We start from the raw sequence: 16,250 nt of genomic DNA, 5'->3' as shown, positions 1-16,250 counted from the left end.
GGTTAGTAGTGGAACTCTAAACACCACTGTGCCACCAGGGCTCCGTCATGCATATAAAAACATATACGTAATATAAATTCAGTGCACGATGTACCAAAGTAAATTTTATATGTTGGTGTTTATTTTTCCTTTTGAAATTTATATCATAAGATGATGCCAAGTGATCTATCAACTGCAATTGCACATATTTATTTATCAAATAGTTTTATAATGCTTACTATATGCAATTATGGATGTATATTCACCTAACTACAGAGCCCCCAAATACTTAAGCAAAAACTGACAAATCGGAGGAGCTAAAGAGATTTTTAATTCTTGCCCAAGCAAAGCAGAGGCTAGCCAAGGGGCCGAGGGACCGAGGGGCCGGGGCCGAGGGGCTGAGGCCTGGAGAGAGAGGGCTGCATGCAGGCATGGCTGAGAAGAGGCTGTCCTGGTTAAAGGACTGTATCCTGATCATTCTTGATCCTGACTTGTAACCTGTTACTTCCCTAATAATTCCCGTAATTAGGAGTATAATCCATGAGTTCTGCGTGGCCATTGCAACAAATTATCAAACCAAGCAGAGAAGTAGAGAGTGCCCTGGGAGGGATGGCCGGTGTCAGAACTGGTAAAAGTTTAGAGAGAGGAGGTGTATCTGACCTCTGCTCCATAGGACTCAGCCTTGGGCTGCTGATCTTGATTCCCCTTGTGAAGTCAGAGGAGGTCAGATGCTGCTGCCATGCCATTCTTACATGTATGTACATGTATATTTATGTATGAACATATGTATGTATATATGTGTGTGTATGTATGTATATATATCTGAAAATAAAATTTGGGATATAAAAAAGGGCTAGGAGTGAGGTTATATACAAACCATATCCCACATGGCCTTATATTACCTTATAATTTTCTTGTTTTGCTTTGCAATTTCTGTCTTGTATTACGTATATTTTTGCATACTTTTTTTGGATATTATAAGTCATGAAACTGAACAAACGTTCTTTCTTCAAAGTAACTTCCAGAAAACGTAGAACCAAATGTGTGGCCCATTCTCTGTAAGTGTGTAGGGCCTCCTGGTTTGGAAGCCCTGGGAATGTGGTGATTAAATGCTTCGCTGCTAACCAAAACGTCTGCAGTTCAATCCGTCAGGCACTCCTTGGAAACCCTTTGGGGCAGTTCTACTGTGTCCTATAGTGTCACTATGACTTAGAATTGACTTGAGGGCAATGGTTTGTTTTTTTTTTGTTTTTTTATAGTTGTTAGGGGAGATAAGTTACTTCTAGCTTGTTTGACAGGAAAATACTTAAGACAATAATGTGGTATCTACCTAACAAATACCTAACACATACTATATTCCAGGCACTCTTTTAAATGCTTTAGAAAAAATAATCAATTTAATCTTCAAAATGCCATTTTGAGGTAGATTATGTTAATGCTATAGCCATTTTACAAAAGTGGAAACTGAAGCACATAGAGATTTAAAAAATAGCAAGTTCGTACAGTTAAATGGCGGAGACCATCAGGGTTCACTCAGAAGCAGAATCACTGTGACTGATATCAAATAAGGGATTGATTACAGGAACTGTGCCTCAATTTCAGGGATTAGTTAAACCCTCTTTGTAAGCCCATTGCTTCTGTTTCTGGTTCTGGATCTGAAGTTAGCCCAGCAGATGGGAAGATAGATGTGAAGTGAGGGAGACCACTGCAAGCTGAAAATGTACGTGTCTCTCTCTCACTACCTCCGATCTTAATGGCGTGGGTGACCTCCGGGATAAATTGGCACTTTTTCTCCACTCGAGGACACTCTCACTTGCCCCAGGGTTTAAAAACACCGAAGGAGAAGATCTGACAGAAACTATAATCCTGGCTGCTGCCCTCTGCCAATCAGGTGAGTAAGCAGATCGGCAACGATGTCTCTCAGCTACAACGGCTCCTGCTCTGCAATGAACTGCGGAGTACAGCAGGGTATATACGATGAAGGGCATCTGGGGAAACCAAGTTCCAGCTTAGCTAAGCAGATACAGTACAGTCACAGTGATGGCAGAGCTGGAATTTAACCCAGAAAATCTGGCTCCAAATACACATTTCTGCCTCTCCATTTAAGTTGGGTCTTGAAGATCAGTTAGGATTTATCCAGACCTGTGTTTGGGAGGAGTTCCAGGTAAACGAATGTACAATACAGGGTAAATTCTAGGGTGTGATAAGGACCTCTTAGGAATCCAATTTTGTTGCATGTATTGTGGGCTGGGTATTCTGAATGGCAGAGAGTATGGGAGATAAGCTGGAAAAGCTGATGGGCTCCAGATGTTTGGCCTCTGTTCTACAGATAGTTACAAGATTTTATTAGTATAAATATTGCCTTTATTCCTATAAATAGGTTCCAAACAGATCCTGTGGGCAAATTTGATGTTATTTTTTTCTTGTGGAATATTGTGTCCAAAGTCCTCCATCTTCAGGAAATCAGTGCCAATTACACCAGCTTGAAAAAGGCCATTGATTTTCTTAGGAGTAACCAAAACTTCAGCACTATGGAGTTTGTCAAGAGAAATGGTTTTTATCTCAACAACAGCACTTTGTTGGAATGTGACTTTTTTGGAATGCGATGTGGCCCAAAGGTAATAATTTGATACTTCTACAAATATCACCAATGTAATTAGCTGCTTTATTGTATTGTTTCACATTTAGATAGCGTTTGCTTGCATGGGGAATCAATCAAAGTTTGCTCAAAGATCATATTTCATTAGCTCAGGCTTCTAATATCAGGGTGTGTGGAATACACATGAGACAGATTTCCTCTTTCGAGTAGTTCGAAGGAGAACAAAACTCTTCTGTTGCCTTTCTTGCAGTTTAGCCCTTCCAAAATAAAAACTATTTTAACCCGAGGATATTTTATTTTTTTATTTATTCACAAAAAATCTATTCTAAGGTAGCATTTTTTTGTTTTCATTAAGCAGCAATCATTCAGTTTTCATGCACGTGTCGTTGCATTGGAGGCTATAGAAACTGAGAGGGTGACAGCATTTGAGTATGAAAATTATGTATCTATTACTCATAACATAAAAATTCTGTTTTTATAACTACTCTACATTTAAGAGAAAATGATGGATATATCTGGAATTTATTACTAAAGGGATTATGTTGGCAATTTGATGCCCTATCAGGAGTTTTATAGCCTGTGTTGTTAAGTGATTCACAAATTCATGGTTCTGGGGGACAATTCGGCTGCTAACCAAAAGTGTGGCAGTTCTCACCCACCAGCCACTCCTTTGAAACCCTATGGAGCAGTTCTACTCTGTCATATAGGGTTGCTATGAGTTGGAATCAACTGGAGAGCAACAACGTTTTTTTTTTTTTTTTTTTCAGGGCTCGGGGGCAGGGTGTTTGGGAGACAATTCCTTATGCTTTCAGTTGTCTCCCTAACACACAGTAAACAGAACAGAAATGCCTGAGAGACATTTGAATGACAGATGTGAAAGAACTTCTTTTATGCTGCTTTTTATCTGTTAACACGTTTAAAGATCCCATCAAGAAATTTTGCATTAGATGAAACTTTTTAGAAACAAATACAGAACTCCAACTCAAGTAAGCTGAAGATAAAAGGAAAGCATTGGTTTAGTTAGCTGGGAAGTTCCAGAGTAGGACTAGCTTCAGAAAAGGCTGGACCAAGACACTTCAACCCTTTAAGATCCTGTCTCCCTGTTCATCTTTTGACTCTTCTGGTTGATTTATTTCTGTGTGAGTTCTCCCTACACAGAGCCATGATGGCTGATGTCAACCCTATACTCCATTATCACAGTTTAGTTCTCTAGTAGCCACTTAAAATCCCACGGAAGACTGATTAGCTCTGCTTGGAACATATATCAATTCCTGAGGCAGTCTCTGAGGCCGCAGGATGGTGTATTCAGATTTCCCAGAGTGATCACATGCAGACCCTTATAGTGGGGCAGTTGGGGAAGGAGGGTTAAAGGAGCAGAGCACTGTGCTTGACCAGCCCATCACGGTCATACAGGATGGAGGAGGGTGGGTGGTCCTGCAAAGAAAAAGTGCTGAAAGAGTTCACCGCATATAAAAATATGTCTCCATGAATCCTTAATAAAATATAAAATAAATATATATTTTTTAATCTTGTAAATAGTCTTAATTCCACAGGAAAATATCCCACTTAAATAATGAAATACAAACTGACAAATGCATATTCCAAAAAAAAAAAAAACTATCATTGAATATGAACATGGATCACCAGATTGTCTATTCTTTCCAATATCCTTGTATTCTCATTTAAAAATTTGTGATAAAAAAAAAAAAACAGTTAAAGAGATTTATACTTCAGAAGTGACCAATACTCAACTGATTGTTTTATTTGGTTTATTTTTGTATTGGAGGATTTTGCACATGTCTTCACTGAATATGGAAATTGTTTTACTTTTAATCATGGTGAAAATATCCAAGCAATGAAAAAAGTGAGTGTGCCTGGACAAGGCTTAAGCTTACTCTTCAGTGTCAACCAGGTAATGAGAAGACTTAAACTCAGACAGGCAGGGTTCAAGTCAAACAAGAGTGGGTGGATGTGTCAAAGATTTGATCCTAATATTTTGCCCTTTCAGATAGCTCCCACAAGTTGGGTATTATTTTGGTCTTGTTAATGTAGCCTGTAATCTCATGGATACAGTTATTGAGTTAGAGATTATGAGTGCAAAATTTAGAGGCATAATCTGGACTTTTTTAGCTATACAACTGACTTCCATTTATCGTGACTCCACGAAATGTTCATGCAAAAAAATAAGAAAGCAAGAGATTTCTAAGGTGGAAAGTATATAATTAATTTAAGATGACTCTAATGCATTTTTTTATTTTAAAAATGATTTTCATGTAAACAAGCAATCGGCTTTAGAAAAAAGCTATACAAACACATTTGACAAACTATAGAATCCACAGCCTAGAAAGATGATGAAAAAGTAATTGGTATGTAAAGAACATTGTATAAATAGACTTTGACAAAGCCTAGCATTCCTAAAGTAATTAGGCAGAGAAGTTATACATTTATGGACCTTGGAGAAAGAAGTTCAGATAGCTAAGAAATGCAGTGGTGCTACCTTCAAGGGTTTCTGATACAGCTACAATCCAGGCTGCACTCTCACCTTCTGTCGTGCACAACCATTTCTAGTATTAAACATTTACAGGTCTTCTAGTCCACTATTGTGATTTTATAAATGAGGGTTCTGAAATGTTGCTGGATTAAGTATCTAAAATCACACAATTAATAACAAAGATGAGAAATAAGCCTACTCTCCATGAATCCCAAGAAACCATTCCACCTCTCAGTCCAAGTGAATGAGACCTCTGGTTACTTTTAAAGAATTTCTGTTAAGGTACACTCCATAACTTTCTCCTGTATCCCATTCAAGATACTTTCTTTATGTGTAAACACAACAATACACACTGCAAGGCATGTACCCATGCTCATATATATGTATATAAGTTTGATTAAAATTTTTAAGGAATTTAAATATTAACTATATGGTCAATTCAAAAATCATATGGATTTTAAGCTAGAATTTTCCAAATATTATTAGAATGCAGTTAAAAGCTGTAAATTCAACACATTGTTCCATAAGGTAAGTGGCACTGGAATACTTCTCCAGAATTCCAAATTTCTTAGAGAGTCATATGGCCCAGGAGAAATAGGCCCCTGAATTACAAATGAAATATTAAGTGGGTTGAGTAAATGTAATTCCATATGCAATTGACCCGTTTACAGGAAAAAGAATCATACTCCCAAGTGCATTCCTCTCCTTGCAGCCTGAATTTAAAACAGGCAAGCAAGCCTCCAGAAGTTCAGTCTTAAACTTCTTCATCTGACAGAAGGTCTATGTGAAGAGCATTGGTGCTAAAGAAATAGTGCATCTTCAGTATTATGGCAAAATGAATTTGACTAATGATTTTGAAAAATGAAGATTGATTTTAAATAAAGCCAGAAACTTTACTGCCAAAGAGAAGCAGAGGGCCAAATTATTTTCTAAAACAAATGAATCAAAGAGAACAGCTAAGGAGGAGAGAACTCAGAGGCAGCTAGGGGAAGTGAGGCCAAAGGAAGGAAGCTGAAGAACAGTCACGATATATAATATGACACCTATCTTGGGGTGAAGAGTGGTCTATGGCAAAATGTCGAGGACTTGATGTATGACGCCACCATGAAAAACACCTCCTAGGTTTTAATTTCGTAACTTATATATGAAAAGAGATGGAGCTCTGATATTGAATATTAAACATGTGGAATTGATAAAATCAATTTGCAATTTGGAGAACAATGCATTTTTGTTTCGGGAGAAATTCACTGATGACCCAGCTCTTGGCTTTGTTGACGCTGGGATCATCTTTGCTATCCATTCACCAAAGAAGGTGCCACAGTTAGAAGGTTTAGGCTTGTCTTCACCTGTGGGAATGCATACAAGGGTAACCATCCGCCAAGTGAAGGTAAATATTCACAAGATGTGGCGTTCTGAGAGAATTAGGGCTGGGGTAGTGCCTTTAGTTGTCTGTCAGTGGAGACTTGCCTGTTGCTCTGATGCTGAACAGGTCTCAGCAGAGCTTCCAGACCAAGACTAGGAAGAGAGGCCTGACAATCTACTTCCAAAAATCAGCCAGTGAAAACTCTAGGAATCACAACAGCCTGATCCTGTTGTGCACGGGGTCACTGTGAGTAGGAAGCTAACAACAACAAAGTGCCTTTAGAACACTACTGGAAATTCTATAGTTTCAGGTAATTTTCTTTTACCTGAAGGCACACATTAATAACAATAATGAATTCATATATGCACTGTAATTGAAAACTGGGAAGGCTCTGAAGTCCAAGGTAGCTTTAAATTTCATTAGATGTGAAAATTGTCATTAAACCTGGGGAGACCCATTGCTGAGCTGTGTATTGTCTCAATGGTGCAACAAATGGGACTGAGAAAACAAAACGGAAGAGATAGGGGGTTTGGAGTCAGACAGGTCTGGCAGGTCCATTTGCCAACCACTTGAGTGATCCACTTAACTGAGAAATTTCCTTAATTAACTTCCTGAATTTCCATCTTCTTTCCATATAATATGGGGAGTAATATTTTTCTTTCCTAGTTACTACAATGTTTAAGTAAAATAAGAAAAATAAAAAATTTACCATGTTCCCTCACATATAATGTTGTTGTTAGGTGCCGTCAAGTCAGTTACAACTCATAGTGACCATATGCACAACAGAATGAAACACTGTCTTGTCCTGCACCATCCTCACAGTGGTTGTTGTGCTTGAGCCCATTCTTGCAGCCATGGTGTCAATCATCCCTTTGAGGGTCTTCCTCACATATACTGTGTGTTCAATAAAGAATTGCTTTTATGATTTTGGTTGCTGTTTTGGGGGTGTACTGTACTGTGTCATTTACGTAAATGATAAAATAGTATATTTTCCTTATATGAGTTAATTTTTAGAAAATCAGGCAGCCTGGCTTTATTGATTCACAACATCTGGAGTATGTTAAAGAACCACTCTGATACTAACCTACAGGGATTTCCAAGTTAATAGAGCAGGCAATAGTCAACTAAAGGAAAAGTAAAATAGTGTATCAGCTTTTTTCCTTGAGATGGAAATGGGTAGATTGACTCAGAAAAAAATCTCCTAATCTCCTGTTTATTTCATCTCAAGACAATTAATCAAGAATATCCCTGGGGAGAATGCAACCCTAACAACAAGCTGCAGAGTTTCAGTAACTACAGCACATCTGGTTGCTTAATGGAATGCAAAGCGCGGCACATAGAAAAGCAGTGTGGAAGTTTACCTTTTCTGCTTCTTGGTAAGTAAAGAATGACTTCACTCTTAATTATATTTACTTTCATTTAAAACATAGGAAATCAACATATCACTTTATCGTATTCCATTCTTACAAAATTCTAGGCTGGAAAATTATTCACTTGTCAAATAAATCTTCAACTGATTTTAGCAGAGATTTCTAGAAAAGGAAATCATGTTGTCAGTGGCAGGTTTCTAATTCTAGCTTCTAAAGTTTAAAATTGGATGTTTTCAAAAATCTAATACTGCGTGTCAAGGTTTTCTCAATTTGAAAGAAAAATTAGATCATTTTTATAAGCCTTACCAATCCTGAATATTTCACTGTCAGGAAACTTTTTCCTCTGTGGCTGGGAAAGAAACTTCAGGTGCCCTTTGATTACAGAGTCAGGGACATACAAGGCAAACATTGAGTGAGACAGTGGAGTAGGATGGATAATGGCTGTACTCTGATTCAGGCTGCCATTCTCAGCTCCACAATTTATCATCTGCATGACCTTTGGCAAGTGGCTTAACCTTTCTGTACCTCCTATAAAATAGGAATAATAATAGTATCTGTGATGGTTAATGTTGTGTGTCAACTTGGCTAGGCCATGATTCTCGGTATTATGTAATTATCCTCCATTTTGTGATCTGATATAAAAGGAGCTTCCTTGGAGGTGTGGCCTGCATTCAATATATTTGGCTGTTCTGGCAAAGATCTCTCTCTCAATCCTCCATCTGACCTCTACTTCTTGAGACATGAGCCAGCAGCCTGCTGTCTGACTTGCAGGCTTTGAAATTTGCCAGTTCCCACAGCCCCATGAGCCAACAGCCTGCTGTCTGACTTGCAGGCTTTAGAATTTGCCAGTACCCACAGCCCCATGAGCCAGCAGCCTGCTGTCTGACTTGCAGGCTTTAGAATTTGCCAGTACCCACAGCCCCATGAGCCAGCAGCCTGCCGTCTGACGTGCTGATTTTGGATTCATCAGCTGCTGTAACCACGTGAGTCAGGTGAAGTGTCCAGTCTGATGTCTGACCCACTGATTTGGGACTTTCCAGCCTCCAAAACTGCGTGAGCCATTTTCTTGAAATAAATATCTCTCTATATGTATGTATGTGTGTATACATATATACGCTTGCTCCTCTAGAGAACCCAACCTAAGACATTTGGTACTAAGAGTGACTCTAGAGGAACAAAATTGTCAGGATGATTTTCTGAATTGGTTCTCGAGTCTGGCTAGTCTTAAAGTGGCTGATGACTCTGCTTCCAGTAGTAAAGAGGGCAATGCTAATCCATCGCATGAGATGGCAATAGATATACACTAAATATCATCAACACTGGTTCAAATATTTGTGAGACACAAGGCTCTGGGTGATTACATATTTGATACTTTCCTACAATTCTGGTGGAGTAGTGGTTAAGAGCTACAGCACCTAACCAAGGTCAGCAGTTGTAATACACCAGGCACTCCTTGGAAACCCTATGGGACAGTTCTGCTTTGTCCTATAGGGTTGCTATTAGTTGGAATTGACTTGACAGCAATGGATTTGGTTTTTTGGCTTTACAGTTTTGTCAGAATGAGAATTATAAGGAAGCTGGTTGGTAGGTCATGCTTGTGCTAGACAAAGTGGTGAAAGACTGGGATGAACTCAAAGCTACAGAGTCACAGCTCAAACACTGCATACAAGACCTGAAAGTTGCCACTTGTGCCCTGAAAGGAAGCCTCTTTTCTTGCAGTAAAAGAGTGATATTACTGAAAACCAAACCCAGAGTCTTAACGTACAAGTGACTGAATTACAATGCCAATTGAATTCCCAACCTTGAGTGGTGCCTGAAGTTAAAGTGAGGGCATTAACTGGAAAGAAACGGGATCCTGAAACTTGGGATGAGGACACACAGGCAGATAATCAGGAAGCTGGGGACATTGAACCCCTAAATTCCATTGAACCACTCCTGCCAACAGAACCAGCCCTTTCACTCCCCCTCTGAAGAGATTACTCCATCTTTGTCAGCTAAGCCACCCTCCCCAGTAAAACCACTAAAACCTCCATCCCCATCTAATAAGATTAACCCAGCTGTGCCTGAAAAGTCTTTCTCTGAGATATCACATGGGGCTGCACCTCGGGCTTTACCTGGGGCATCCCCTGAGGCAGATGCTTTACAAGACATTGCTAAATATACCCAGGACACACTCTATGACCCATTCTTGCATCTAGACCTATAACTAGACTTAAGTTGCAATAAGCCCCAAGAGGTGAAGTGCAAAGTGTGACCCAGGAGGAAGTACACTACACTCCAAAAAAACTGCTTAATTTTTCTAATATATACAAACAGAAATTTAGAAAATATGTGCGGGAATGGCTTTTAAGGGTGTTAGAAAATGGTGCAAGGAACATAAAGTTGGATAAGTCTGAATTTATTGATATGGGACCACTAAGAACAGATTCTTCCGTATTTCAGCTAGATAGGTTACAAAACAGTCTAATAGTTTATTTGGTTGGGTCACTGAAGCATGGATTAGGTGATGGCCTACACTAAATCAAGTTGAAATGTGAGACCTTGGTAAACTGTAGAAGAAGGTATCCAAAGGCTTAGGGAAATTGGCATGCTAGAGTGGATTTATCAGGTCGGACACATAGATCCACCCAAAGAGTTCCCAGAGGACACAACTTTTACCACAACAAAGAGGAATAAATTTGTGAAGGGAGCACCAGCATCCTTGAAGACTGCTGTGACTGCTCTTTCATGTAAGTCAGATTTGAGTGGGGGAACTCCCCTAACTGAATTAAGACACCTAACTATAATGGGGCTGATTGGAGCCCATGGTAGTAGGGGCCAAGTGGTAGCACTTAATCGACAAAGACAAGCTGGGTGTGGTTATGGTAATGGACAGCAAAGTCAAAGCAGTAATCAGAATAATCTGACTAGTATGGATTTATGGCATTGGCTACTTAGTCACAGTGTCCCTATGAGTGAAATCCACGGGAAATCTACTAAACATTTACTTGATCTGTACAAATGGAAAAATTCTAGGTCAAGAGAGCAATAGTCTAGCTCGAATTGTCTGAAAAGAGAATCACTGCCACTCAATCAACTCCTAGATTTGAGTCAGAGACCCACAATCCCTTGAACAAAGGGGAGGCTATGTCCCCTTGAGAAAGGACCCTGCTGTACTGCCAAAAATTGATACCATTACTCTTTCTCTCAGCCTTCCCTAAAGAGATTTGTGGCCTTTTATGAGGGTGTTTGTTCATTAAGGAAAAGGAAATAATCAGACTTTTCAGGAATTACTGGATACTTGCTCTGAACTGATACTAATGCCGGGGGACCCAAAATGTCACTGTGTCTCACCAGTCACAGTAGGGGTGTATGGAGGTCAGGTTATTAATGTAATCTTAGCTCAGGGCCATCTCACAGTAGGTCCAGTGGGTCCCCAAACCCACCCCTTAGTGATTTCCCAGTTCCAGATGCATAAATATACTCAACAACTGGCAGAACCTCCACATCGGATTGCTGAAGTAAGAGCGGAAAAGCCAAGTGGAAGCCATTAGAACTGCCCCTACCTAGGAAAATAGTAAACCAAAAGCAACAGTGCATTACCAGAGGGATTACAGAGATTACAGCCACTATCAAGGCCTTGAAGGATGCAGGGGTGGTGATTCCCACTACATCCCCCATTTAACTGGCCTATTTGCCCTGTGCAAAAAACAGATGAATTTTGGAGAATGACAGTGGATTATCAAAAACTTAAGCAGGTGATGACTCCAATTGCAGTGCTGTTTCAGATGTAGTCCCATTGCTTGAGCAAATTAATACATCTCCTGGTACCCAGTATGCAGCTATTGATCTGGCTAATGCCTTTTTCTCCATACTTGTTTCAAAGGACTACAAGAAGCAGCTAGTCTTCAGCTGACAAGGCCAGCAACACACCTTCACTGTCCCACCTCAGAGGTATATCACCTCTACAGCTCTATGTCATAATTTAGTCCACAGGGACCTTGATTGCCTTTCCCTTCCACAGGATATCACACTTGTCCATTACATTGATGACATTATGCTGATTGGACCTAGTAAGGAAGAAGTATCAATGGCTCTAGACTTACTGGTAAAACATTTGCATGCTAGAGGGTGGTGAATTAATCCCACAAAAATTTGGGCACTTTCCACTTCAGTAAAATTTCTAGGGATCCAGTGGTATGGGGCATGTCAAGATATTCCTTCTAAAGTGAAGGATAAATTGTTGCATCTGGTCCCTCCTACAATTAAAAAGGAGTCACAACACCTAGTGGGCCTCTTTGGATTGTGCAAGCAACATTTCCCTCATTTGGGTGTGCTACTCCAGCCTATTTATCAAGCGTCTCAAAAGCTGCTAATTTTGAGTGGCACCCAGAACAAGAGACGGTTCTTCAACAGGTTCAGGCTGCCATGAAAGCCACTCTGGCACTTGGGCCATATGATCTGGCTAATCCAATGGTGCCAGGAGTGTCAGTGGCAGATAGATATGCTATTTATAGTCTTTGGCAGGCCCCTATTGGTGAATCACAGCACAGACCCTTAGGATATTCAACCAAATCCCTGCCATCCTCTGGAGATAACTACACTCCTTTTGAGAAATAACTTTTCTCTTGTTATTGGGCCTTAGTAGAGACTGAAGGCTTAACCATGGGCAAGCAAGTCACCAAGCAGCCTGAGCTGTCCATCATGAACTGTGTGTTGTCTGGCCCACAGAGTCATAAAGTTAGATGTGCACAGCAACACTCCATCATTAAATGGAAGTGGTATATATGAGATCCAGCCCAAGCAGGACCTGAAGACACATGTAATTTGCATGGGGAAGTGGCCCAAATTCCCACTGTCTGCACTGTTGTCACATTTCCTTCCCTCTCCCAGTCTGCACTTATGGCCTCATGGCAAGTTCCTTATGATCAGTTGGCTGAGGATGAGAAGACTCGTGCCTGGTTTACAGGTGGTTCTGCACAATATCAGAGTCTACTAGAAAGCAGACAGCGACAGCACTACAGCCCCTTTCTGGGACCTCCCTGAAGGACAGTGATGAAAGGAAATCCTCTGGACTGGTAGAGCTTCAGCAGTACACTTGTTTGTTGACTTTGCATGGAAGGATAAAAGGCCAGATGTATGATTGTATACTGATTCATGGGCTGTGGCCAATGGTTTTCCTGGATGGTTGGGGACTTGGAAGGAACATGATTAGAGAATTGGTGACAAGGAGGTATGGGGAAGAGGTATGTGGATAGATCTCTCTGAATGGGCCAAAAAAGTGAAGATATTTGTGTGTCATGTGAATGCTCACCGAAGAGTGACCTTAGCAGAGGAGGATTTTAAAGGTCCAGTGGATAAGATAACATATTCTGTGGAAAACAGTCATCCTGTTTCTCCAGCAGCTCCTGTCATTGCCCACTGGGCTCATGTACAAAGTGGCCATGGTGGCAGGGATGGAGGTTATGCATGGGCTCAACAATGTGGACTTCCACTCACCAAGACCAACTTGGCTACAGCAACTGCTGAGTGCCCAGTCTGCCAAAATCAGAAACCAACATTGAGTTCACATAGCCAGAATTCATGGGTCCAGGAATCAAGGGGTGGAAAGGGAGTGCACCACACACTATTACCCCTAGTGACCCACTCACAAATTTTTGCTTCCTGTCCCCATAAGCCTAGGCTTTGCAGGTCTAGAGGTCTTACTTCTAAAGGGAAGAATGCTCCCACCTGGAGACACAACACTCTTTCTATCGAACTGAAAGTTAAGAATGCCACTCATCCACTTTCAGTTCCTCACACCTCTGGAACAACAGGCAAAGAAGGGAGTTGCCGTATTGGGTGGTGTGATTGATCCTGAGTACCAAGGAGAAATCCTATCGATATTACATAATGAATGGAAAGAAGAGTATGTCTGGAATGCAGGAGATCCCTTAGGGCATCTCTTAGTACTACCATACCTGTGACTAAAGTCAATGGAAAACTACAGCAACCCAGTTCCAACAAGATGGCTGATGGCCTAGACCCTTCAGGAATGAAGGTTTGGGTCACTCCACTAGGTAAAGAACCATGACCAGCTGAGGTGCTTGCTGATGGCAAAGGGAATATGGCCTGGATGGTGGAAGAAGGTAGTTCTAAATACCAGTTATGACCATGTGACCAGTTGTCCTATAGGGTCGCTATGAGTCTGAATCAACTGGATGGCAATGTGTTTGGTTTTGGAGCTACTTCATGTCAATAAATTTAAATGTGAGTCACAAATAAATACCTTCATAGCAACATCTAGATTAGTGTTTCTTTGAATAACTAGGCACCATAGTCTAGCCAAGTTGACACATGAAATTAACTATCACACTCAGTAGTGATACATAAAAAATTCTTGGTTCTACTGATGGTCTACTACTTCGGTCCCTAAATACCATCACGATAAGAGTGTCTTCCAAATGAACCTGTTTTAATTAATATTGAACATAATGGTGTGCCTGATTCAACACTAAATAAGCTCTGAACCGAAGATTAGTATTACTTTTGTCAAAGGAATTAGAGGTAGTGCCGACAATCTTTAAGTTATCCTAACTCTGTTCTTATCTCCAGGAAGAATCTTGTATACATTGGAATAAACTACAGTGACTTAAACTATAAACACAACAGCAAAAAGCAGTGAGTGTGTCTGAGTTACTTGGTAAGTGTTATTTAGTTGCTCCTCAATTTCCTTTTCTACTAGTGGTTTTCCCTTTCATATTTAAGGTTTGGAGTCTCTAACTGGTTCAGATATATCTCAGAAGAAAGCCTTGGTGATCTACTTGCAAAAAATCAGTCACTGAAAACCCTACGGAGCACAGCTCTACTCTGACACACATGGGGCCTTCATGAGTCAGAATCAACTTAAAAGCAAGTGTTTTTCTGTTTTGTTTTTAATTCAATATTTAGCTTATCCATGGAAGAAGAAGATTCAAAGTACTTGTCATTTATCTACCCTTTAAATCTGACACTTTTCTTCTCTCTAGAAAATACCTCAAAGAGGTCACACATAAATTTTGACAAAAAGGCTACTATTCATTATCTCACACTCAGCATCTTACTTCCCGTCAGACTTCCCCCTTGTCACGTGTTTATTGTAAGGTGTTCCAGTAATCAAACCTTTGTGTAGGATGTCAGCCACCTCAGAGAATCTGAACAGGCAAAAGTGGGGTTTTAGGAGACTGCCACCGTCTTCTCGTTCTCCTTTTTTATTTACTCCTTAACAAACATAATATCTGATTTCCTAGATCTCATTGCATATTGGAGGAATCCAGATAAGAGACAGAAGATTGTATCAGAGTCAGGCAAAATGACTGCAGTCAGACATGGCAACTGAGGTCCTGGATGGGGAGAAAATATACAGGTTCCCTAAAGCTCTTGAAAAAGCCAAAACTGACTTATCCAACAACCAGAAACAGAATGATCCTAAGAATATACTGGGGCACTGATAAAAAGATTAATCATGTAATCTATTTGAGAAGGACGTTCTGTGTTAAGGCATTTTAGCAAACTGAAATACTGTACATGTTTAAAAAGAAAAATTGAATACCTGAAGTAACAAAATTGCTTGGAAATTTACGTTGCTGGGAAGCATCATCATCCAATGATGTCACCTGAATGACCCACTGTGGCTCTTCAAACATGAATTTATAATTATCTAAGATTTTTTAAGACTTTCCCTAAATTTCGTATGCTCCAAAGACTTTGGGTTATATTTTGGGAAACAGATTTTATGTTTGAATAATAATTATATTAAGATACTATTAATTACTATTACTTTATAACAAATATAACACATTGGGTCACCATGAGTCAAGAATCAACTCAATGGCAATTGGTTTTGTTTTTAGGTTTTATAATAAGCTTTAAAGTAATATAATTAATTCATCTTCATATAATACAGTTATGATTAATGTATTAGTTTCAAATAATTTAACTTCTAATAATATTTAATTTACTTATAAAAAAGCAACCATTTATTGATTTTTTACTGGTTTTATTACAGCAGATGTTGGTGGTCAGCTGGGTTTATTTTGTGGTGCCAGCGTGATTACAATTATAGAAATTATTGAATATATATTCACCAATTTCTACTGGATATGCATTTTGTTTTTGCTGAAGATACCTGAAATGACCCAGTGGGCACATCAACCTCAGAATCAGCTGGGGGCTACAGAAGGAATGGAAGAATGCTAATGTTCACTTAGGATTAAAAACTTCCTTTTCTCCCCACATTACTTTCAGATTTGTTCATAACTAATTTATTATTATGTAACATTAAGTTGTATTATCTGGTGGTGGTTCAATAAAAGCCATTGTATATATCTCTGTATCCATACACATGAGTATGGATATCTATATGTATGTATGTGTGTATATTCAATTATACAAAAAAAGAAAACAAAAAGAAGTAGGCATTTCATTTCATAAAAAAAAATTTAATGGATA

General features: G+C 39.6%; 1 protein-coding gene across 1 annotated transcript in view; it reads left to right on the top strand.

Moving 5' to 3' along the window:
• ASIC5 (acid sensing ion channel subunit family member 5) overlaps positions 1-16,026 on the top strand; it is a 30,678-nt gene extending 14,652 nt beyond the window's left edge. The window contains 7 exon segments of the mRNA XM_023558502.2: positions 2,360-2,597; positions 4,365-4,490; positions 6,310-6,456; positions 7,661-7,812; positions 14,376-14,419; positions 14,422-14,463; positions 15,808-16,026. Coding sequence (XP_023414270.2) covers positions 2,360-2,597; positions 4,365-4,490; positions 6,310-6,456; positions 7,661-7,812; positions 14,376-14,419; positions 14,422-14,463; positions 15,808-15,998 — 940 coding nt within the window. The 3' untranslated portion in view covers positions 15,999-16,026.
• Positions 16,027-16,250: the final 224 nt, after the last annotated feature.

This window comes from Loxodonta africana, chromosome 13, assembly GCF_030014295.1.
Source record: "Loxodonta africana isolate mLoxAfr1 chromosome 13, mLoxAfr1.hap2, whole genome shotgun sequence".
Taxonomy (NCBI): domain Eukaryota; kingdom Metazoa; phylum Chordata; class Mammalia; order Proboscidea; family Elephantidae; genus Loxodonta; species Loxodonta africana.
This window is presented reverse-complemented; position numbering and strand designations above follow the sequence as displayed.